This window comes from Lissotriton vulgaris, chromosome 5 (genome assembly GCF_964263255.1).
Source record: "Lissotriton vulgaris chromosome 5, aLisVul1.2, whole genome shotgun sequence".
Taxonomy (NCBI): Eukaryota; Metazoa; Chordata; class Amphibia; order Caudata; family Salamandridae; genus Lissotriton; species Lissotriton vulgaris.
The window spans coordinates 434324300-434349174 of record NC_141693.1 but is presented as its reverse complement, the minus strand read 5'-3'; the positions used below and the strand labels follow the sequence as shown (position 1 = coordinate 434349174).

The 24875-nt window shown below is 45.8% G+C and overlaps 1 protein-coding gene across 3 annotated transcripts in view; it reads left to right on the top strand.

Moving 5' to 3' along the window:
* PAOX (polyamine oxidase) overlaps positions 1 to 24875 on the top strand; it is a 747166-nt gene that overhangs the window by 60292 nt on the left and 661999 nt on the right. For all 3 annotated transcript variants that reach the window (XM_086921851.1, XM_086921853.1, XM_086921852.1), the window contains one exon: positions 158 to 323. In XM_086921851.1, the coding sequence (XP_086777977.1) occupies positions 158 to 323 (166 nt within the window). The remainder of the gene's footprint in view (positions 1 to 157; positions 324 to 24875) is intronic.

The window sequence follows — 24875 nt, the reverse complement described above, 5'->3', positions numbered from 1 at the left end:
TGAGGGCAGCAGTACAGTTGAGCACTCGGGCAGTAATACACATCTATTACTATACAGAAGCCTTTTCCGTCCCAACAGTGTTAAAGCCCCACATGTGTACATCAGTTTCCAAGTATAGTGACTAATCTTTTAACCACGTTGATACCGTCTATTCCAGGTCACACCAATGGATCTGCCAAAGTCTGAACCAGTTATTGTGATCATTGGCGGTGGGATTTCAGGAATCGGTGCTGCAGAGCGTCTCTACAGGCATGGTTTAAGAAATGTGAAGATCTTGGAAGCAAATAACCGGCCTGGTGGCAGGATCTGGAGTACACAGTTCGGTGAGACAATTTACTCTATATATCCATAATCATCAGGTTTGTGCAAAAAGGAAATGAACGGATATTATGAAAGACATTTTTTTTTTCCCAAAGGAAAACATTAGTTTCAACCTCTTAGTAAGAACTAGCAAAGATTATTTCATTTATAATTTCAAAGTTCATCAAGCAGTAAAGTTAAACACATGAACAATACAAATCTACAAGACAACATCAAGAACTTTAAACTAACACAGTGTGTTTTTTATAACACACTTTATTAACCCCTTGCATGCTTATGACGAGCTCAGTGGAGCTGTGCTCATGACGAGCTGAGCTGAGCTCGTCATAACTGCAGCGGCCGGCCCACGCGCGGCTAATTCCCCCGCCTGTACGGGGGTTCTATTGGAGTGGGTGGAGTCGTGACGAGCCCAGCTTGTCATGAGCCCAGCTCCACTGTGCAGCATGACGAGCACCGCGCCAGCACGCCCCACCCCCGCACCGCGGGGGAATTAGCCCCACGTGGAAGGGGTTAATTTTCGCAAGACGTAGCACCTCATACGATTCTTGTTACATAAAGCGTTCTCTCTCATGTGGCGATCAGTGCTTGGACAGCTGACCTATGTCTCTAGCATTGATCACAGCAAAAGCAGCCGGAGCCTGAAAGCTCTGGTCCTCTGAACGGTTTACCTTTTGTTCTCTCTTGTAAAAGATGACAAAAAAGCATATTGGGCTGCCTGTAAAGCTCTCCCCTCAAGATTTAAAAAACACAGAAAAAGCTTCTGGTGTGACTGACTGACAGAAACATGTTCTGGCTTCTGTGGGAGGACGAGATGTTTTCATCCTCCACACTGATACGCTACCAGGTCGCTGGTAAGGTCCCAGATTTACAAGTTTACTCATATGACAGCACAGAAGCGTAAGCTCTCCATACTGCTGTACATTCTAACCTTGGCTTCAAAGGTGTAAAGTTCGATAAAGTGTAGGCAGAATGTATAGAGAAGCTGAAAATGTGCACTGTTCCTGTAAGGAGCCAGTAGCTTTCATATCCTAGCATACCTCTGACCGGCAGTTTTTGACAGCCTCTGTTCTTTTTTGCCGACTTGTGCTGAGTGGATCTCTGAACACTTAATGGGTTTTGCCGCCCAGTTTTTTGGAGGATTTACTCTCCGACTTTCAAGTTTGTATGCCTAAGTTTTAAATGTGTCTGAAAAACTAACTCCGTATTTTTCTTTTTTTGGAAGAATACTTTTGTGACACTGCCTACACTATTAGTGAGGCATCCCTTCTGCTGAAGAAGAAGGGAGCCTGTGAACCCCCATGATCCTTGGCTGTACTCTGTTGGGTACGTTCTGTAAGCTGGCTGCTTTTAGGTCTCGCCTGGCGGCAGCAGCACACATGACCTGCTCTCGCCATGCGAGAGACTTTTGGAATCAATACAGATTACAAACTAGATGTGCATCTGGACGGACAGAAGATGTGCATGCATAGGACTGGACTCTTCACTGGCGGCGTGACACTCTGGGGACTTTTTTTTTGGCTCATCAAACTACCTTTCAATATTTGATGCTTTTAAATAAGCAGTGTGGCATGCTGCGCTGCTAACTAAAAGCATCAAATACTGTAAAAAAGAGTCGGCAATCTTTGATTGTGCTCATTGGAGCGAGTGTTTCCATGCTTGTTTTTTGAGCTTGTTTTTCTCGTTTGATTCGCTGTGATGTCTGTGTGTGGAAAGTTTTCTGGTGGAGATTTTCCTGAGTGTTATATTTTACACCTCCACAGGCTGTCAGTTTATTCCAATCATTTCAGGACGTCTGACATCAGGCTCCAGCGTGTGTCCCTCACACTTTCTCACACACTGTCTGCCGAACTTCTGCAATTCTTAGAGAGAGAGATAGAGAGGTGTGGTCTTTAGGGGATGAGGAGGGGGCTGGACCTGTGGAGCTTACGTGGAATCCTTGCGGCCCTGGCTCTCCAAGTGTTGTCCTTAAACCAATCTACTTCCATTCCATACCATAGTACGACAATCCTCTGAGTATGCAAATAAATAAATAAATCAATACAAATTAAACCCAAGACCGCAAATCGTTATCTCAAAATTTCTTGGCAGGCAACCTGATGATTCTTTTTGCTACGTTTTTTGAATGATGCTCTTATACACGCTGTAACCATAAAATACACGTATAAGTGTGTAACATGCATTAGCACAGCTGTTTTAGTAGTGCATAATTTGCGCCAGTGCTTGCAAGAAGTCCGAACCTGCGCTCGTTTCTGGCTACCGGGAGTTATTTTTAATTTCCAGATTTAGATTCAGAGAAAGACGGACAGAAAAGACAGATTAAGACGGAAAATCGTGACAAGTGAAAGAAGAGATGAAAACTGAAAGAGTGGGATAAGGAGACAGGGATGAAAGAAAAGTCGCACAAGACAGAATCAAGACTAGGCAACCTTTGGTGTTCGTCCGCACCGAGGCAGGAGGCGCGGAAAAACACTTTATCCCCATACGCTTTTAAAGTCTTTTTTTTTTTTTACAAATTAAGCATAGGCAGCTCTTTACACCATGACGCATTTACAGCAGGCGACAGCTAGCTGCTTCTTGAAAGTAATTTGCGTACAATGTCCAAAATGTTCCCTAATTAGTTTTATCTCCTGACGGGCACCAAAGAGTTTCGGCATTGGCAATGCCAGTCGTTTTGATATGTGTACGGTGAGAAGCTGCTTGCCGGCTTGTGTAATACACAGAAGAGATAGCATTGTTAGGCACAGTGCTGTTTAAGGTTGTTCATGTTTGCCCACATTGAGTAAACCATGTCATGGCACACTATTCACTTAAGTAGACACGTTCAAGCCAGTCTCACAACAAAGCACCAGTTCGTACGTGTCAAGCAAGCTCGCCACATTTACCCCGATAGGAACACTTTGCCAAGTCAGTACCACAATGACCACTCAGGTACATGTACCCGTTTCCGAATTACAAAGCATCAGATGGGTACGGTGCCACGTTCTCACTGCACCCAGCTGGGTGCACTTTGCCAGGACAGTATCATAATGCCCGCTTAGATACATATGTCTCTTCTTGTAACGAAATGCATTAGTCATGTACAGTGGCATGCCTTGTTCTCAGTTGCCTCCGTTGATTACAATTTGCTATGCCAGGCAATACCAGTGTCATATCAATCAATTACTACTTTATTCGATTTTCACCTGGTTAAAAATCATAAAAGCAGTTCATACAAAAAATTCACATTACAAATACATATAATAAATAGTTATAAAAAACAGTATTAAATCAATTTTGGGTGATTAATCGATAATTGATGAATTCATGGTAGGTTCCGTAATTTTACAACACTTTTTAAAAACATCGACATAGAACTAATGCATAGAGGGTTTCCTAATTGTTGGAGATTTAAGTAAGCCGGCCTACATGGAGAAGTGTGGCTCAGGGGTTAGAGGCGGCAGACCCGGAAGCTGAGATCGGCACTGGACCAGGGTTCAATTCCCCGCCTCGACGGGGGTTGGGCTCAATAATTCCACGGACTCGATAATTCTCGCTCCGGTGCCTACTCGACTCACGGGTTCACACTCTGCGACTCTGGGCAATAGCTTGCTTAATCTCCACAACGGCTCCTTGCGGCGGGATGCCTGGCTTTCACCTTGTGGATACCCTGCCGGGGCTATCTCACAGGGGAATACCAGGACGGGTTCCCTAAGCAAGCGCATAGATGCCTGCGATGTGGGCGATTTGCGCTATATAAATACATGTACATTTACATTTACATTTACATTTCCTCCAAGCCCCACCTCTTAAATAGGATTTCAGCCATCTCGCACGCTCTTTTTTATACAGTTTACAGAATAGTACAAGATGGAAGGTCGACTGGGTGGATATGTTGTCACATGGACATGGGGCCAAAGTTCTATTCCAGTCATTTTTCTCCGGGTATGAGACCAGGCGGTGGAAGATATTAAACCTGAATCTAGTCAGGACAAAGCGCTTAAATCCCAAGGTGATGAAAGTTAAGTATGGTTGCATTTTGTAGGTAGTCAGCAGCGGCTGATGGTCGAGCACAGTTCTTTTGCTGACTTCATTCCCAAGCCTTAGGGTATTAAAATGTTCCATACATAGGTTTTTTAAGGCTTTCTTAGGGATTTTCCCAATTAGTTCAGGTTTATAATACCATTCAGGCCTTTCAATGTCCGTCAGGGCTTTCCTCACATACTCAAGCCATTTGATTCTTTTTACATTGGCTAATGCCTTGACGTCCATGATAACTTCTCGGTTTAGGCCCAGTTCTTGCGTCGCCCAAATTCTCCTCCAGAGGAGAATTGGCTGGGTTTTAATCAAATCTGTCAAATAATCCATTCCTAGTTCTACATGGCAGTTATAATTTGACGTACTTTTTGGGAGGGACAAGAGATATCGGAAAAAGTTATTTTCGATAATCTGGAGCATCGTCACATCATGGTATCCCCATATCCCTGTCCCATACAGGGCAATACTTCTGCATTTAGCCACATATATATTGAGCATTTTTCCTGGTTGTTTTCTGCCCAGTTTGCTAGCAAAATGCTTTATAGCCGCAACCGAGCGTTTAAATGCTAGCGCTCTATTTTTTACCTCGGGACCCCAGCCCCCTGTTGCCTCGATTGTGACTCCTAAATATGGGAATGTTTTTGTGGCTTGTAGTAGGGTGCCTGCCACCTTAAGTTGTTTACATCTGGCTCCACCTTTGCCAGATGCCATCACAAAGGACTTTTTAGCGTTCAGTTTAAGGCCCCTCTCTTCCATGTAGGTTATGTATCTGTGCAGTACTTTTTGTGCGCCAACCTTTGTTCTTGCCATCAACACAGCGTCATCCGCATACAAAAGGGAGCTGATCTGCATATTCCCGGCCTTAGGAGAGTCAATATTGCTGGCACCCAGTTCCTTCTCCAAGCTATTAGTGTATAATGAGAAAAGAAATGGGGCCAGCACGCACCCTTGCCTCACCCCCTTCTGTATGCGGAAAGACCCTGTGCATTCCCCTCCCAAACCGTACCTTACTCTGGCAGAGGCATTCAAGTATAGTTGTCTTAGAAAGAGGACTATCGAAGAATCCACTTTCATCTCCTCTAATGTTGACCAAAGTTTGTCGTGTATAACACAATCAAACGCCGAAGAGAGGTCGACGAAGATTGTGTAAAAACACCCATCTTTTGCACTAGTGTATTTCCCCTGTAAAAGGACAAAATTTAACACTTGTTCCACCGTACCCATCCCTAGCCGGAATCCATATTGTACTGGGGTCAAGATATTCTGTTCTTCTGCCCAGTCCTGGAGCCTAGTCAGGACTACTCTTCCAGCGATTTTCACTAGCGAGTCTAATAGTGATATCGGTCTGTAATTTGATGGGCTTTCCCTATCCCCCTTTTTAGGTCGAGCTCTCGACCTATTGCTGCCAAGTTCCTTGTCAAGGGACTCAGACAGGGGAACGCGCGTTATTCTGGTCAGTGAACGCGCAGATTCTGGTCTGTGCACGAGCTTCTAAGACGTGCCTCCCAGAAACTGTGAACACGCACCAGCCGCCACCACATGCACTAGACGCGCACACAGTAACAGCCGCCCCCACCCTCCAGCCGCGCACACACGCACCAGCTCACACACGCACCAGCCGCCTCCAGCCACGCACACACGCACCAGCTGCCCACACACGCACCAGTCGCCATGGCTGCGCACACACGCACCAGCCGCCCGAGCATGTGCACGAGCCCCCAAGGCACCAAGTCTCACTCACCGAGTGTCATCTCCTCCGCCTCCATTGGTGTGGCACACACGGGGCTTCTCTCACTGATGGGAGCCCCGCACTTGTATCCACAGCCTCAGTCACCACTTTTCTGCCGCCACCGCCGGGCTCCCCCTCCGGCATGGGAGCCCGACGTCATCACTTCCATCTCGGCGAGTCACTTCGTGCACGAGCTTATGGCGGAAGTCCCGCCCCACAGCAAGCATGACGCTGCCGGACTTCCGGATTTCGCGCCAGTTCGGGCCGGTGGCTTGCCAGGAACTCAAGCGATTTCCAGGTACTTGTCTTTAGAGAAGGGTGAAATTATTTTGTGGAGGGCTCAAAACGCAGTTAAATTGTTTTATGACGGATCAGCAGGAGGGATTAGGTTTGAAAACAACGTGCTGTGCGTTACCCGTGAAAAAGGAGGAGTGTGCGTCAAATTCAAGAGTGGTTAATAGGAAGATTTTTCTGGAATGTGCCTTGGTACGTTTGTCGAGGTCAAAGTTTCAGTCGGTATAACGGGTCGATGAGGAGCAGGCACGTCCCTGCTCTGCGGATGTAAAACTCGGCTCCACTCCTTATCGAGAGGAAAAGCAAACAGAAAACTGGGAACGTTTGGAATTGGCACGGGAGCTGCGCCCGCCCTGGAAATGACACCACGCCGGAGGTGTCTTGTTTCTGCTTTTGCTCGTGTAGTTAAGGCTGGTGTTTGTTCCAGTTTGGTCTGGCTCACCTGCTGTGGAATGGTGCTCGTTGCCATACAAAATAAAATCCACATATCGGTAAGATGTGTTTAAAAAAAGCTTGGGGGGTTTAGAATAGGCGTATGTAGTCCTGGCATAGGTTTAATAATTTAAAGAGGTGGGTAAAGTTTCTTAGGAGTGAAGAGAATAATCCGTCTGTAATCGTGTTAGCCTGGAATGGTGGTAGTAGTGTGTGTGCTGGGTCAGTATTGGTGGTTTTGGAGAGTACTCATGACGCCTATTGGTGGACGTGCGTGCTCTCGACTTATACTGGCGGTGAGTGTGCTAGGCCTATAGAGGTAGTGACTGTGCTCAATCCTATGCTGGGCTTGGTGAGTGTGCATGGCCTATAGTGGTGGTGGGGAGTGCACACGGTCTAAACTGATGCGGGCACTGTTTCTATAGTGGTTGTAGTGAGGGCGCTTTGCCTTCAGTGGTGATGGTGAGTACTCTAACTGAGTTGGTGGTGAGTGCATGCTGTCTGAAGTTGTGGCTCTGGTGGTACGTGTACTTTGCCTGTAGTGGTAGTGAGTGTACATTGCTATAGTGGTGGTAGTAGTGATAGCAAGCTGCCTGTCGTGTTGGTGAGCTGCTAGTGGTAGTGGATGAACGCTGCCTTTAGTGGTAGTGAATACCTGCCGTCTCTGGTTATAGTGAATGTACTGTGCCTCTGGTAGAAATGAGTGTGCTGTGCTATACCTGTTTTGGAAATTAGTATACTACATCGCTAGTAATAATAATAGCACTTTGCCTATAATTTTAAAAGGAGAACTCGTATTTTGCAAATTACATACCTGTCTGTATCTCATAGGAGGTTTGCATCCACAGTTGCCGACATAAGCCATTAATACATATCATTATGACACGCAATTAGAAAGGGGATGTCCTTTTCACACACTAACCTAATTGTGATTTGGAGAGTTTGCTGAACCCCTTTCGCTAGTCAAAGACTTGCACTAGTGTATTTGTACAATCTGTGTTTTTGCAAACGACTGGGTTTGCAACTGCAAAACTGTGTTTTAAAGCAGGCACAACCACTCAGTCTTCTTGGCCGAACAGGAACAGGCAATTTGACCCCTGATGCTATTCAGAGCTTCCTACAAAGCTTGGGACCAGAAGAAAAAAGCCTGTGGAAATGTAATTTGAAAACACACGTGTTTGATATGTACCGCTGGTGAAGTGAGTTAAAGAAAAGAGATGGGACATATATTTTTTATTGAAAAGTATGGTGGATCAAAGGGCATGGTTAACCGAAAAGCAAAGGAAGGTGCAACAGACATTGAAAGGATATGGTACTGGTGCAGAGTTGTATCTTAATAGTTTTATTTTCTTTCACATCTCCTGCCTGTGCAGTTTCTCTCGGACTTCCTGTATGCTCTGTCACAGCTTTTGCTTCTCACAGTGCCTGCCCGTGTTTCAGTCAAAGCTTTTGCATGTGCTTCAGTCACGGTGTTTGCGCGTGGTTGGTATTGCACATTTGTTCAAGCCTCTGCCACCAACCACTCTGTGTGTGTGTGTGTGTGTGTGCTATGTAATTGTAATTGAATTTATAAAGTGCTTCATTGCGAGTGGCACCCTACTCCAGAACATGCCTCAGCACCTGCGAATGTTCTGTGCCTGCTAAGATAGCGCCCTGTGTGGAATGAAATTTGGCATCCTTGCTGCTGTTAGTGACTAAAAGGAAGTGTTAAAAAATGCAATGGATGGTATGCTTGGATTCAGGAAGATAGTTGATTGGCAATTTGGGCTGGACTGTTCTTAGTGGTCCTGCCATGGGTTTAAAGATTTAAATAGGGGGGAAAACTTTCTTAGGAGTGATGAGAACAATCCGTCTGAAATTATGATAGTGGCGAGTGTTAACATTGCAGTAATGTGTGATATTGTGCTGCATCGGTAACTACTTATAAGGTCCCAAAGGCGAGACCGGTTGCATTGCAAATGCTTGTTATATATTGGGATGATCAATGATTCTGCCCAAGTTTTAATAAAACCTAATTCACAGCATGCCCCCATTACTCGTAGACAAACAGGTGCCCAGAGATCTGTATTCATTTTGTAAAGATCACTTGGGATCCCATCTGGGCCCGGGGCTTTATTATTCTGAGTGGACTTAATAGCTGCCTTGACCTCCTCTAGTTCAAAATCTAGTGGGATCGGGTGATGCTTACTCGGTAATTGTGACTCAGTTAGGGTGTTACAATACAGTTTAGAGAAAAACTCCACCCAGGCATTTTCGTCGATAGCAATTTCTATTTTAGCTGTCGCCTTGTTATTAATGAATGGTGAATTAACTACCTGCCAAAATGACTTGGGGTCTCTACTTTCCGCTGCTGCCAATAAATCTTGCCAAGCCTTTTCCTTGATTGCTTTCTTTCTTTGGTCTCTTACTACCTTATATGCTTTCCTTAGTGCTCTAATCGGCTCGTGATCCCTTACTGGGTCTTTTAGGGCCTTTTTTAGCGCTTTATGTGCCTTGGTACATTGGGTATTGGGTGTCAAACCAACCCTTGGGAGTGTTATTCTTTTTTGGACACTTCCTGGTCAAAACACCCTTTATAGTCTCCGTGATGTTGTTAAATGCCTCCAATATTTCTCCACTTGTGGGATTATCCTCTAAGCATACAAGTAGTGACGGGAGAGCATCATGCACGATTCTTTGTAAAGTTTTTTCGGGGTCGGCCATGCTCCATTTTAAAGCAATACCATTTTGGCGTGCTACCGCTAAATTTTGGGTCCATGATAAAGTCTCAGTTAGTGAGGTTGTTTTAACACCCGGTATGTTAAGATCAATCTTTAACGGTAGGTGGTCGCTCAGGCCCATGGCAAGAGTTTCAAAGTTCGTAACCCTACTCCCAAACCTATTTGGGAGAATTATAATATCAATAATTGACTGAAGTCCTCTTGCCATGAAGGTGGGGGTGAATTTAACCTTGGGGTAGCATAACCTATTTGCAAACCCTAGGTCAAACTTGGCCATGATGTCATTTAAGATTTCCCCTTTAGTATGGTGTGCAAAATGACTGCTATCCCCATGTTCCCCCTCCCCATATTCCTGGAAACCACATGTTTCGCTAGTACATATGTTCACGTTAAAATCGCCAACCCAAATCCAGATTAATTCCTTCCCTTTTAAGGGTTTTACCTCCCTCATTTCTTTGGACACTTTCATTAGTTCTTCCCTGAAATGTGCGTTTTCAATATTGTTATAAAAATTGACAACTATCAGCACATTTCTACAATTTAAGTGAATCGTGACCAATTGAAAGTAGGGTGTCGTTGATCTACCTACACTGGTGCTGGTATTGAAACGATTAGACACGTAAACGCATAGACCCCCTTTATTCCTGCCATGGTTGGAGGTTACTGCAGGAACATGGAAAGTTTTAAAACCATCTATATGCACCTCAGTTAAAGCCCACGTTTCCTGGACACAGAGTATGTCAACGTTGGTAACAAACTCACCCCAAAGAGTTTCTGTCACTTTGTTGGCAATCCCACACACATTCCACGTTACTACACTTATTTGGTGTTCTATTGGTCTTGTTTCTTTAATTTTAGTTGTATTTCTAATTTTAGTTACCGTTATCAAATTCGGTTCTCCCACAGCATTCTTCCTTATTGCCCTCTCTGTTATAATTTCATTGCCCTTACCCATTATACAGTTTACCTTTTTAATTGTATTCATCATCCCTATTTCATTGACTAAGGTTGTGTTTCTCTTACTTCCTACTCTTTGGTCAGATGAGAGGCTCTTATACATGTCTTCCTTTTCCCTCACCTGATTATCATTTGACTTAATTTTTGGTTTATCGAGTCAATCGTTTAGGTCTAGACCCGACAGTGGTTCAAAGAGGTTATGAAGTGGAATATTCCAATAAAGGTTTGGATTTATAGGATGATAGTTGTTACCTAAACAGTGATCAAATCTATTGGGATAATGCGGCAAGGTGGTAGGTGGCGGCTCATAGTACCTGTGCCTATTTAGGCTGGGTTGTTGTCTATAGTTAACTGGTGCATGTGAATTGAGATGACCCCATTTTGGGGGATGGACACGGGGCTTCATCATACCTTCAGGATAAAAATAACTCAGATTTCGAGTGGTTACAATCCCCTCCTGCCTTCCCGAGAACCAGTCAGAGATATGGTTAACCACCCTATAATCCCTGAAGTTTATGATGATCACATCACCTTCTATTTCTTTTGGTCTCACACCCACCCAATCACAGCGTCTAACAGATACTATCTCCCCATTTAGATGTGGTGGGAGTGGTCTGTTAGTCCGCAGCCAATGAGTTACTTTATTTTTTAAGCTTGTGTCTGGCTCTATACTACCTTCTGGTATCTTGGGGACCCCAGTCAATATAATGACATAGTTCAGTGACTCTGGGGGTAGATCTACATTTCCTTTATGTTTTATTTTGTACAGGTTTTGTGGTGGATTGTTTGTTCTCCTCACATCTGCAGCGGCGGGGACCTTTTTGTTCATGATCTTAGTTTTTCCCTCCTGAGATGCCAGAGTTCCCTTTGGTGTCATTTTTTTGTCGTTAAGAGTAAGGTTTTTTTTTGGCTGGTCCTTAGTATGGGTCACGATGTTCTGTGGTGGATGTGTGTCTACTTGGCCATTATCGTTCCCTTTACTTTGTCCTGTTGCACTGGATGTTTGTATTTCCAATATACGATCCATGGTTTCTCCCAACCTTTTAACCCTCTCTAAGATAGGGAGCATGAAGGATCTTAGGAGGTGTTCAATGTCCTCTACTAGCCCTCCGAGCGTCTTACTAAGTGAAGGCGCACTCAGCTCTGCTTGTGGCTTACTTGGTGCTTCTTTCACAGTGGCCTTATTAATTTTATCTGTAGGGTTCTTTGTTAGCAGTGGCGCTTTTGTAGTTATGGACCTTTTTCTGCCACCTGCCTTTCTCGCCTTTTTCCTTGGCGGAGAATGGCATACTTCATGGCTTCTCTTACTCTGTGTTTTTCCAGTTGGTGGGTTATCTATGTGTTTTTCCCCTTGTGTCCCCTCTTCCATAAGAGAAATGACTACGGGCGAGGGGTGACATGGCACATCTACATCCGGATCTATTGGTGAGTTCAGTACAATAACCTCGGCAGGTTCCAATAGTATTTGGATGGTGTTAATGGGGCTTGCGATCTCCTTGTGTATTGTTTCAGATAGACCTTCTTTAAAAATCAGGGGGATGTCATTTGTGTTAAATAGGTCTATATCTGTCTCTCCCACTATTGAATTGTTTGGCGTTGAAGTAACCTCAATCATTGCAGGTACTAAGGGTTTCTGTTTTAGTAGCTCGATAGAGAGGCGGCGCTCTGCTCTCCGCTCAGCCAACTCTATCTCTCTGTCTATGTCCCTTTTTGCCCGTGCAAAGAATTTGTCAAGAGGGCCCAGTATGCTCACTCCAATAGTTGCGGGTAGCGAGGAGTTCAGTTCAAGGCCAGACATTTTGCCAACCCTATATGGGTGTTTTAACGTAATGTAAAATGCTGGGCAGGCCTGTAATGCCCCTATACACCAAAGGGGTTGGTCCAGTATGCAGCAAAATATCTATGCAAACATTACTCATTTACCGGTGCAGGGAATGAATACCTGAAGATGATAGCAGGTCCGACGTTAGAGGGAGTGCCCAGCCCGGCCGCCGTCGGCCCCGGACAGCCACAGACGGCCCGCCCTTTGCCCGGGCTTCGCCCGGCGTCCCGCGAGGCGGGGTTAACGTTGATTTTAAGCGCCTCCTGGCGCGGTTTCAGGCGTCGCAGCCCGCATGGGCTGATGGATAATGTAGTTTCCTGCCCCGCTCTCCATTCGGTGGCTGCGCTTCACCAGCGAGCGGCGGGAGGCAGGCAGGGCACTACACGGCTGGGTTGCAGTTGACTTTCAAGGTAAGCCCCCTCAGCAAAATAATGAGCGTCTGCGCGGCAGCAGGGTTCCGTGTGCAGAGGATTCCCCCCTCGTCAGGGCTAACGCTGATTTTAAGCGCCTCCTGGCGCGGTTACAGGCGTCGCAGCCCGCATGGGCTGATGGATAATGTAGTTTCCTGCCCCGCTCTCCACTCGGCGGCTGCACTTCACCAGCGAGCGGCGGGAGGCGGCCAGGGCACTACACGGCTGGGTTGCAGTTGACTTTCAAGGTAAGCCCCCTCAGCAAAATAATGAGCGTCTGCGCGGCAGCAGGGTTCCGTGTGCAGAGGATTCCCCCCTCGTCAGGGCTAACGCTGATTTTAAGCGCCTCCTGGCGCGGTTTCAGGCGTCGCAGCCCGCATGGGCTGATGGATAATGTAAGTTTCCTGCCCCGCTCTCCACTCAGCGGCTGCGCTTCACCAGCGAGCGGCGGGAGGCGGGCAGGGCACTACACGGCTGGGTTGCAGTTGACTTTCAAGGTAAGCCCCCTCAGCAAAATAATGAGCGTCTGCGCGGCAGCAGGGTTCCGTGTGCATAAGATCCTAGTTAGATACATATTTCCATCCCTGCAATCAGGGATTTAAGTGGGGATGAAAAAACTAGGGGGCTACTCAAAGGGGCGTGGTCAATGTAATTAAGGGCGTGGCTTAAAACACATAAGCTAAAAATCTGTGCTTAGCATAGTGTGCCGCCCGACATGTATTTTGCTGTTTCTGTCATTGATTACAGATATAGGATACAACAAGTAACATCACACCTATAAGAAGTCAGGACTATTGCTTTGTCAATGGGTGTTAGTTGCATAAGATAAATAAGCAGCAACTATGGCTTGTATATAATAATGAGACAGCTTCCACTTAAAACCCTGGTGACACCACAACAATGTTGCTGCTCCTGAGTTTCAAAAAGAGAAAGGAAATCCAGAGAGAAATTGACTCTCTTTAAAGGATTTCCCTTCCCCTACAATGCTCATCTGGCATGACGTCATGACGTAACTTCTGCACTAGTGAGAAGTGAGCATGCGCACATTGATGTGCTTGCTCTCAATGCAGTCCGGAACAAGCATTGGCATAGCCAATAGGTCTGGCCTTTGGGACAATATAAGTGTTTAGTTATCCAGCACAATATCCTTGGTGCAACAACATCAACTGTTGCATGCCTAAACACTTATAAGGCCCCAAAGGCGAGACCCATTGGCTATGTCAATGCTTGTTTTTTGGGTAGAGTACTTTTTACATCCCTTAATGTCAGAAGTGTTGGGGTGAAGCTGCTATGACTGTTTAACTAGGTGAAGCTGTTATGTAATTGGCTCTGACTGTAAGCCGGATGTAAATCAGTTTTGTCATAATATGTGCTGTGATGCATCGATTTTACCATAAGAGGCTGCTGCAAGCCTTATCCCCAAATCTGTCAAAGGCCTTGTTGCTGTTTGTGTCACCACTTTGCTCCTTTTTACCAATTGCATTTGAAGAGATCAACATTTCCTCATTCACACTGGCTTCACCAGTCTGGGCCTCAACATCTTCCAGAGGGACTAGTATCCTAGTATTTTAGTTTTTCCTCTACTGGCGTGAGAAGAGATAAGAATGGGATCCAAAAGACAGACTGAAGCATTTGCCTTTGATAGTTGAGTCAGCAACTTCTCTCGTCTGTATAGCCTTGTCCTATTTTATAGCGATTGCTACTCATAAGCGCTACAGCCATCGACATTTTAAGAAAAAAGGATCCACTCATTTGAAGGGCATGTTATTTTGGACCAAGTTATATCTTCCAAAACCAACCATTTATAATCAGAAGAACCATATACAGTGAATTTTTTTGGAGTTGCATCTCTCCTCGTATCACCAATGCCATCTTCACTGCTGTTAAGCAATCTAGCACAGTTTTAAAGTGCTATATAAAATGCCAAAGCTCATTTGTAACTTTTCGCCTAGACCTGTCACACACATGGAGGCAGTACCCATAATCACCACATTGTTTATATGTCGTTAGGTTATTTTTTTCCCAACATCAGTATTATTAGACACAGGGAACCACCTGAACAAAATTGCTTTTATCTAATATTTTATTAATAGAAATCGCCAATAATAAGAGTTTCATCTGCTCTCCTTGACTCCTTAACTTTCCTGTCCACTTAATCTGATATGCAAGCCTTTTCAACATTGATTGACTTTCCTTTCCTCTGGCCAACCCACTGAGACTGCTCTTCTTCCGGTTTCTAACTATGTTTTTCACGATCTTAACAAACTCTCTTCTCAGTCCTGTTAGTTTTTCTGCATCTTTTGATACTTTCCGCCTCTCTGCTCTTTCTCCTTCGATTAATTTGGGTTCTGGTCTTTCATGTTTCGTTCCTGTTTTTCTGTCATTCGTTTTCAGAATCCTGTAAAAGTTGTATCTCTATTGCTGCATTGATGTTTGGTGTACCACATGGGTTGGTCCTGTCCTCTGCTCTCTAATTTGTATCTCTATACTGTCCCTCTCATATCCCTTAAATCCACTTTTGGTTTCATGCACCTTTCTCTTCACACTTGTTTTTTTTCCTTACTAACATTCACTGACCCCAGTAAAGCTAGACTTTTTTTGTTAGTTATTGATGCTTGGATAGCTTCCTACAACTAAACATACAAAGGTGATGGGAGGAAGGCTTGCAAATGGTTTAACCACTTGCGATTGCTTAGGGTAGCATGCTAACCAACTGTTTTTTAGGTCTCACCTAGGCAGCGCATGCGCTGTCTCGTCGAGAGATGCTGTATACTGTATAGCGGGGAAAGCTCTGCCCACTTTCCGCCTATGTTTTTAATTAGCTGCAATCCTAAATGCTACATTCTGATTGGTTTTCGGCAACTTAATCCCGGCTCCTGACGGCCATGTCGTAATTTTTCTTCTTCCATGGCTATTGGCCCCTTTACTTGAAAAACTCTTTTGTTCCCCTGCCTCGCCCAGTTCCCTCCCGCAGTCTGTGACTTCTCAGACCTCCCACCCCCGTTTGTACGTTCTTGGACGCCCGCCCTTTTGTTTAAAATGCAATAGGTCTCGCGTAATTACGAGTCTATTGCATTTGGAAATGCTTGTTTTCTCCTGGGATTGGCTGGTTGAGTTTGCACTATATTTTGCCTGCACAGAACACATGCGAAAACGTTACTTTAATATTTGCAACACGGGCCAATTCACGGCGGAAGGTAGGGACAGCACAAGCAGCGAAACGAAACAGGACAAAGTGAAGCACGGCGGGTTCCACTCCCTCCTCCTCGCCCGCGGATCACCCGCCTGACTACTCTTCTTTGGTGTGGCTTTTATTTATTTTTTATTACGTTTTTGAACTTTATTATAGCGCACTCTAGCCTTTCTGTTCTGTACTCAGCACCCAAAGGTTGTTTTAAGTTGCTTTTTTTAGGTTGTGCTTCGAGGATGCCGCTGGTGTAATGGCCACGTACTTTGGCCACAGCCGTAAGTATATATATACATATGGAAAAATAGGTACTGTATTGTATCTGTCGCAGACTACATTATGTTGTTTGGAAAATCATTTGACTTGGAAAATCACAGCTCTACGAAGCTGCAAGAGTAGTTCGGGCACTATATAAAGACAAGCTTTTTACCGAAATGTGCATTATGCAGACAGAATGCTTCAAAAGTGTAGGAGGCTGAAGTAAATATGAAAGCGCGCAAAGCGCTATATGAATAGACAGGCTTCAAGACCTATGGAAGGAGGCCGTGCTCTAGCAGGTGAGGAATAGGACAAACAGGTGAGGATTGGGCACCCGTATGTCAGGGGGTGGCAGTTACAGAATAATTCACGAAAAAGAAAGTGGCAGAGTGCACACCTTTTTCTTCCATGTTTCATTTGTAATCTTGTTCTTTTCATTTGTTTGCGTGCTGGCCCGGTATTGTGGACTGCCCGGCCATGTGTGCATATGTCACTGTGAGAAATGGGGAGAAGTGACACCCCACTCCCGGCGCACAGCATTCCTTTGTGCATTACAAAGGTACCATAATTAATCCAGTTTCTCAAAAAAAAATTTTTTTAATTTACTTCACAATTGGTCATACATTTTTCCGTTGTTGTTCCAGTCACATGATGGACACTTATGTTTACAATCTCCTTAATGCTGTAGACATGCCGATACAGGCCTTCTAGAGCATGGAATGTTACATAGGTGCTCCTCAATAACTGATTTTCATCACCCAATGCATTTCGGGCCTTTCCTGGCCCTTCGTCAGGGGTTTGCTACAAATTAAAAACATTACTCTTAAACTATGACTTAAGTTTACCACATTGTCAACGTTAAGCCCGCAGAATTCTTAATAGTGTATTTTGACTGAAATACATGTCCAATCGTTCCTCTCCCACTCCTCTTTCCTTTCCACCTCTTCCACTGTAGTTTCTCAATTCCCTCATCTGTATGAAAACAACCTCTTCTAACACTGGTGTCCCTCTAACAAAATCATGTCAAACGAACCTGTACATTAAGCGTTCTAGTAACTGCTTCCTCTTGTGTTCAAAACCATTCTGAATGCCTCACTTTCCCACTCCATTTGAAACACCTGTGACTTGTCCCCACCCATCCGTATTTCTCTAATTAACGCCCGCCGGTTCATCCAACTACCAAACCCATGGCGCACCACAACTGCCGTTGAAATGATCTTAGTCTAAATGTTTTACCATCTCAAATTCTTCCCTTTGCGCATTTTGCAATCTCATATTTACGTTGTGTTTAATTCAAATGTGTCAGCCTTAAACATCCCCCTATGTGTCTGTAGCACTGTAACCTGTACCTCCGTGTTCCTCATCAATAGTAATTTAATCACTGCTTTAATTTCTGTGTGGGTCCTCTCTTCTACATCTCTTACTAACATTACTAACCACGATACATCCTTCAAGTTTTATAACACGCTGTGTTTGCCTTCTAAAAAATGTTTACCTGCCATTCATATAAACGTTGAACTCTCCAAGCTGGTCATTTTTTTTAAAATGAATTCCCCACCCAGCCTTAGTTGTCATTTTCAACGTTGACCAAACAACATGTTTTTAGGTCTCGCCTCTCAATGCGCATGCGCATTGAGCAGAGCGAGACTATAGGGACTTAAATAGACTTTACCCAACTGGCGATTTGGTGCTGTGCCCGTGCGCTTACACATTGACCTAAAATGCGCGTGCACATCATCAAATCGCCATCTGTTCCCCAGCAGTTCTTCCTGTTCCGCCCCACAAGCTTCCCCCAGCCGCACTCCTCCCACACCTTTGAAGTGAAGCTTAGCTTCACTTCAAAGGCCCCTGCTGCTTCACACCCTCATCGCCGCTCTCCCCGCTCCGCCCCCTCCCCTGTCCGCCGTGTCGCATTTCTCCTCCCCATCCCCTTCTCTGCATTCTGTCGTAGTTTGGTCTCCTTTATTTTCTTGTTGATTTACTAAAAATAATTAAGTGTAAGCCTATTTGCTTTTCAGTAAAGGTTGTGCACCTTTTATCCATCTTACTATCGCATCGTTTATGCATTGTCTTGTGAGTGCTAGTTTCAGACCGGTTTAAGTTTGCTTTTGTGTAAGACACTTCACTTCGCTTTATTTTGCTTGCGATTAGCTGCTCCCTTGCTGAAAAATGTTCATTTGCTGCTTAAAAAAGCTGTTTTTAGGCTGCACTGTTCTAAACTTTCACTCCATAAAAGCATGGTTATACAAGAGTGGCCAGACTCCACCAATGCATTAAACACAATTTATGAAATATGGGACGCCATGTCTCGCATAAAATAATAGAATTTCGCCCTATTTTTTGCTTTCTTGCGAGGGTGTTACTGAAGCACTGTCCGCCCGATTCACGCAACCTCGTGCGCACCAAAATGCTACTTGGTGCACAGAGGGCGCGGTTCTCGTTTCCCTTTCATAGAGTGCCCTTTCACGCTCCTAAAACGGCATAGTGTATTACATGGGAGTATAACTACTGCCAGAGCAGGGATTTGGGTGCTGTAGGACAGGATGCTTTAAAAAACAGATGCACGCATATGAACCTGTGAATTTGTGGATATTTGGATATTTTAGCAAGGCACATTCCAAGCACGTGGAAGGTAGTATTTGTTCCTATTGAGTGCGGGAGTAAATCTGTATTCGCTGGTGGTGGAGAGCAGGTGGGTGCAGTAACATGTAAACGTCACTTTTATAACATCCAGTGTTTACTATTGACGACCGATCCTCTAACCGGAACTGCATCCGAGAGTGCAAAGTATCAAGAATAAAAATGAATTACATTATTAAGGTGCACAAGTCTCATGAGTAACAGCCGCTGCTTTTATACTTATCTTTTCCCAGGTACCCTTTGTTTTTCTGAAGGAGGGAGGCCATTAACACTGCCGAAGTGTCAGTATTGGCTTTCTTTAAGGCACCGGATTTCCCTAGCCTCCTATGAAGTTTTGCAGTCTGGTTCTGCTGTTGGTTGCTCTTTCACTCTACCTTAGACTTCCAGTAAATGTGATCTGTCGGATACTGTCGGATACTGCAGCATAGCAGCAGGCTGGCTCACCCCCCCTCACCCTCACACACCCTTACCCTCATCCCCTCACCCTCACACACCCTCAGTCACCCTCACACCCTCACCTCACACCCCCTAACCCCCTCGCTCACCCTCACACACCCTCACTCACCCTCACACACCCTCACCCTCACACACCCTCACCCTCACACACCCTCACCCTCACACCCCCTCACTCTCACACCCCCTCACTCACCCTCACACCCACACACACCCACTCACCCTCACCCTCACACACCCTCACCCTCACACACCCTCACCCTCACACCCCCTCACCCTCACACCCCCTCACACCCCTCACCCTCACACCACTCAGTGCTACAACACATATTGTGTTACAATAGGTGTCACATTTGCAAAAGATAAAACTATTGGCATTGTAAATAACAAAGCTATTAATTTCGCTATTTTCAAAACAAGCACATAAATAAAAAATGTGTCCTTTACAATACCAATAGCTCAAACTTTCCTAATGCGAGACCTATAGCATTGCTGTGCTTCTCTCCCCTGCTGCACTCTCCTGCTCTCTAGAGATGTGGCCTAACGACCAGAGCTGCCATCTAAGTCACGTAAATACAAAACATGTTGCATTCCAAATGCTATAGGTGTCACATTCGCGAAAATTATAACTATTGGCGTTGTAAATGACAAAGCTATCAATTTAGCTATTTTAAAAACCAACAAATAAATAAAATAAGCTTACCCTACCCGCTCTGACGGACCTACAAAGGGCATCTCTGGAACAGGACATAACGGGTGCAGAGATAGAAAAAGCAGTAGCGGGCCTCAAAGATAATAAAGCCCCGGGTCCAGATGGATACACAGCAGGGTTTTACAGGAACTTCTACCGCCTAATCAAGCCCACAATGGAAGAAGTCTTATTGCACTGCATCCAAAAGGGGAAAATGATTAACTCAATCGCAGAGGCCAACATAATAGTCATCCCCAAAGAGGGCAAAGATCCGCAACACCCTCAAAACTACCGTCCGATTTTACTAATTAATGTTGACTGCAAGATCTATGCGATGATCCTAGCCGCGAGACTTAACAAGTACCTCCCAAACCTAATCCATAACTCTCAGGTGGGCTCCCTCAAAAACAGGATGTCCCTCGAGACTCTTATGCCACTTAATAAACCACGCCTCCACTAACGATGACCCTGCAGTCATGATCGCACTCGACGCCGAGAAGGCTTTTGACAGAGTGTCGTGGCCCTTCCTCGACCAATGCATGCCAAAGTTCGGGCTAGGTCAGAACTATAGAAGGATGGTTATGCACCTCTATAATGAACGAAAAGCCCGCGTAGTAGTCAACGGGGGCACCTCGGAGGCACTCACCCTGGAAAGAGGCACAAGACAAGGTTGTCCCCTCTCCCCAGCTCTGTTTCTACTCGCCCTAGAACCACTCCTGGCCATGATCAGGAACAACAAGGAAATAAAGGGTATCCCAATCAGAGGGAATACGATCAAACTAGCCGCATATGCGGATGATATACTCATTACAACAGAGAACCCGGGCCCATCGATAGCAGCCCTAATGAACACCATTGAGGAGTACGCACAGGTATCGGGCTACAAACTTAACAAAGACAAGTCCGAATGCAAACCCCTAAATGTTCACACAACTAGGGCTGTCCTAGGGGGACTCAGGTCTGGCATGGCAGAAAAAATTCCTGAAATATCCGGGTCTTTACTTCGGGAGGGATCTTAAGTCAACACTTGACTACAAGGAAATAATTATACTAAACAAGCTGAAAGAGAGATTAGATTTATGGTCACCAAAATATATCAACTGGTGGGGCAGGGTGGAAGCAATAAAAATGATGGTAACACCCAGTGTGAACTAGCTGCTCAGCATGCTCCCAATCATAACCACAGAGGAATTCCACAAGAAATTAGATATTCTTACAAATAAATTCCTCTGGAGAGGCAAGAAAGCCAGAATAAGCCTACAGAAACTAAGATTACACAAACACTTAGGAGGTCTGAACCGAATTTCCCCTTTCCAGCATGTACGATGGAATCGAGTTGGGCAGCGGCTCAAGTACAGGCCCAGTTACTCTCTGCAAACGGCTGCGCATTGCCCGGTTGGGGGCTTGGAATAGTCTTGGTCAACTGTCTGTGTGTGCGCGTCCGGTCCATCACTCGGTAATAGCTCTCTGTGTAGGCTACACCAGAACGGCAAGAGTCAGGCTCCCGCGCTCATAAAAGGTTGAGCGGACGTTACAGTAAGACAGCCTCTCTTCAACCTTGCCGATCCTGGCAGAAGCGACTCCAAGCCCACGAGATCCGTCGTGAAAGGAGTTTTTCATTACCCGCGTGAGCTACAATTCGGTACCCTCCTCATGCAAATTATCGTGTTCGGCTCACCCCAACCCCGACCTGAGTCATGCAGCCATGATCACTGGAACCATTAGCCACGGACTAAAGTTTCCCTTAAGCCTTAAACGCCTCGAAACAATTCACCAGTTAATATCAGCCACTGTACTCGCCCTCGAGGCATTCCTAATTTCACGCGTAATTCTCGCCGTCCTGATGATGATCTATATACCACGGTATAGATCGAAACGTCGTCATTTCCTTTAGACAGAATGCATGTTAAACACATTCGTTAAAAATTGTGCATTTGTGTCTTCGTCCTTACAAAGTTTGCCCTCATGATTCACTTATTGGCGATAAGCTCCTCTTTGTGCCTGAAAATGTTTTGTTTAAATGTTATTTTCTTTCTGTTTTGAACCTTGAAGGATGCAGGATTGTGTCCCACTCTATTACGCTTGGTCTTGAATTTTAGAACTTATTCTTTATATTCATTAAATCATACCATGATCGGCTGGACATGTCCGAACCAATCTAGCACTGATTCTGGTCTATATTTATTGTGCGCTAGTATAATTCATTGAAGGACCCGCTGTTCTCAATAATTACCAAAGGTATCCGCATGCACGTAAACAAACTCAAACGGCAACCTTTTCTAATTTATCTTATCGTGTATTTGACCGTGCTGCAAGTTTACATTGCGCAATTTAAATAAAATAAATGCTATGCACCAACAGTAGCGCTGGCGCTGCGGACAGTGAGTGTGTTGCTGCTTCTCCGAGAGACAGCAGGCTCTGCAGGTCGGGAGCGAGGGAGGGGCGCTGGCCTAGTTTAGGCCTTGTTGCTGGACCCGCTAGAGGTTGCTGGGTCCTGACAGGAGCAGCCTTTTTGCTCTGGGGTGCACTGTTAGGAGGCGGGCTGCAACAAGTACATATGGCCCAACTGGACAGTCCTTAAGAGGAAGAGAGGCTACTCAAGAACATAACGTTCCCATACCCAATAGTCTTGGTGAGAGGTCCGCAGGAGGCGCTAGAGAGACGGGACGAGAGAGGTCAGCACTCCATTCCACCCTGACCTTTCAGGCGGACACAGCGGGCACAGTGGATGCAGCGGACAGAGAGCAGAGACAGAGACTGAAAACGGAGCTTTTCACAACGTTTCCGAGCTGTGCGAGCCGAGTGCGGGAGTGAAGAGCTGAAGAGCTTGGTGAGCCGAGTGAGGCTTTGTGAGCCGAGTACCCCTGCCGGCGAAGCAAAAAACGGAGCGGACCAAGCGGCTAGGAGGAGGCGGTGGCAGCGGTGGACAGGAGGCGGGCAGCAGGCGGCGGCTGAGTGAGGTGAGGCCGGCGAAGCAGCGCGAGGCAGTGCGGTAAGCAAGCGGCTGGAGTTCGAGATCGAGAGAGGCGGCACCTTTGGTAAAGCTTGCAGAGCGTGTCCTAAGCCCCTTCTCTCTGCCGTAGCCGCGAGTCACCTGTTGCCTGTTGCTGCCGTAGCTGCGAGTCACCTGTTGCTGCTCCTCCCCCTCTCCAGCCGTTTTAGGCTTTAGCCACGGATACAGGACAAACCCGGACGAACCCGCTCTTCACTTTCTCCTCCCTGGCAGCCGCCGCAGAGTTTTGGCAGCACTTAAGGAAAACCTTAATAGCCTCAACAGCCCAAATAGCTCGGCATTGCCGCCCTGTAGCTGCTTTGTGAGCTACAGGGCGGCAATGCCCTGCAGCGCCCTGTAGCTGCTTTGTCAGCTACTTGGCATTCCAGCCTGCGGGAGTGCTACTCCTTGTCTGCATTACTCAAGCTTGGACAGCCACCCCGCAAAAATTCACCATACCATCAAGCGCAGCTAAGAGTGGCTGAAGTACCTCACCAAAGTACCCTTCTACCTACCTACCCACCCGGGTGTGCATGTGAAGGAAAGTAGCCAACTTCAAAATTCCATTTGATCTGAAGTAGCCGGGAGGTGGCGAGACGGAACCACAAGTGCAGAGAGTGGCAGTGCACCTTCAGCCTTCCCGGATAGCCAACGGCGAAGGGTGCAAAGGGAGCGGAGGGAGCTGAGGGAGCAGGACATTGGCAGCCCGCCATGAGGTCTGGAAGGGTAAGAAAACCTCCAGCGACCCAGCCTAACAAACGAAAACGGAACAACACAAGTATATCAACAAGCCCAGAACCATCCGGCACGACCAAGTTGACCAAGCTGACTAAGAGGACCGAACTGACCCCTTGTGTAACAAATGCGTCTGAAAATACAATAGGGCATGAAACCTTGCCGGAAGGTACCGAAGAAGGACCCAGCATCGACCCACTTGGTGGGCAGGCCGATGGACTAAGTCTAGGAGCAGAGGGCAGTCCCTCCCCAGCATCTGAAATGACCTGGGAAATGACCTGGGACAACAAAATAAACAGCAGTCCATCTCCAAAACAAGGGCGGTGCAAGGGTCAGAAGCGAAAAAATAATCAACAACTAATCAAACTAACAGGACAAGAAAGTGAAACAAAACATAACTTTCAGCCAAAAATGTATACTAAATTCAACTTCCTAAAAAACCCAGGGAATGTAATTTACTCTTCAAACAATTCTATAACTGGTCTCCAAACCCCTTTGCAACCAGCCAGCGAGCCCGACGTCTGCCCCACGAACACAGGCCTCATCACAGCAGAGATCCACATGGCACCAACGCCAAAAGAAGTAACTACCCCAACTGGACATGGAGCAGAAAATAAGGCCAACCTGGCTCATCAACAAACTAGAACACCATCAAAGGAAGGCCATACCTTTCAGCCACCCCCCCAAGCGGGATTCTCAGAGGAGATACAACCATCAAGCCCGACAAAGGCAGCCGTTCTAACGAACAATCAAGCGAAAAGACACGACGGGAACTCAGGGCCCCACAGAAGCAACCAGTGTAACAAACCTACCACAACAACTAAATCTACCCCCACTGAAGAAGCAGCTTCAGAGGACAAAAAAACCCAAGAAAACGTAGACCATCTAGATCAAACTTCCCATGCAAACATAGAACGAAAGTCTAACACCAACACAAGGACTTCCGATTACCTAGAACTAAAATTAGATCACGAAATCTTCGCATCAACTTCCTCACCTGCTAAAGATATGACCTTCCTGACCTCGGAAGAATGGATCGACCTGGAGACAGCATACAACGGCAGGCAGCCCACTAACTATATCAGTGAATAAAGCTCGTACCCGCCACCAGATAGGTCTAGGGACTCAGTTAATACTTTCTGGATCACTCTCCTTAACACAATACAGCTATCTTCAACGGCCTACAGTACCAATCTGACAAGATGGACTTACAACTATCC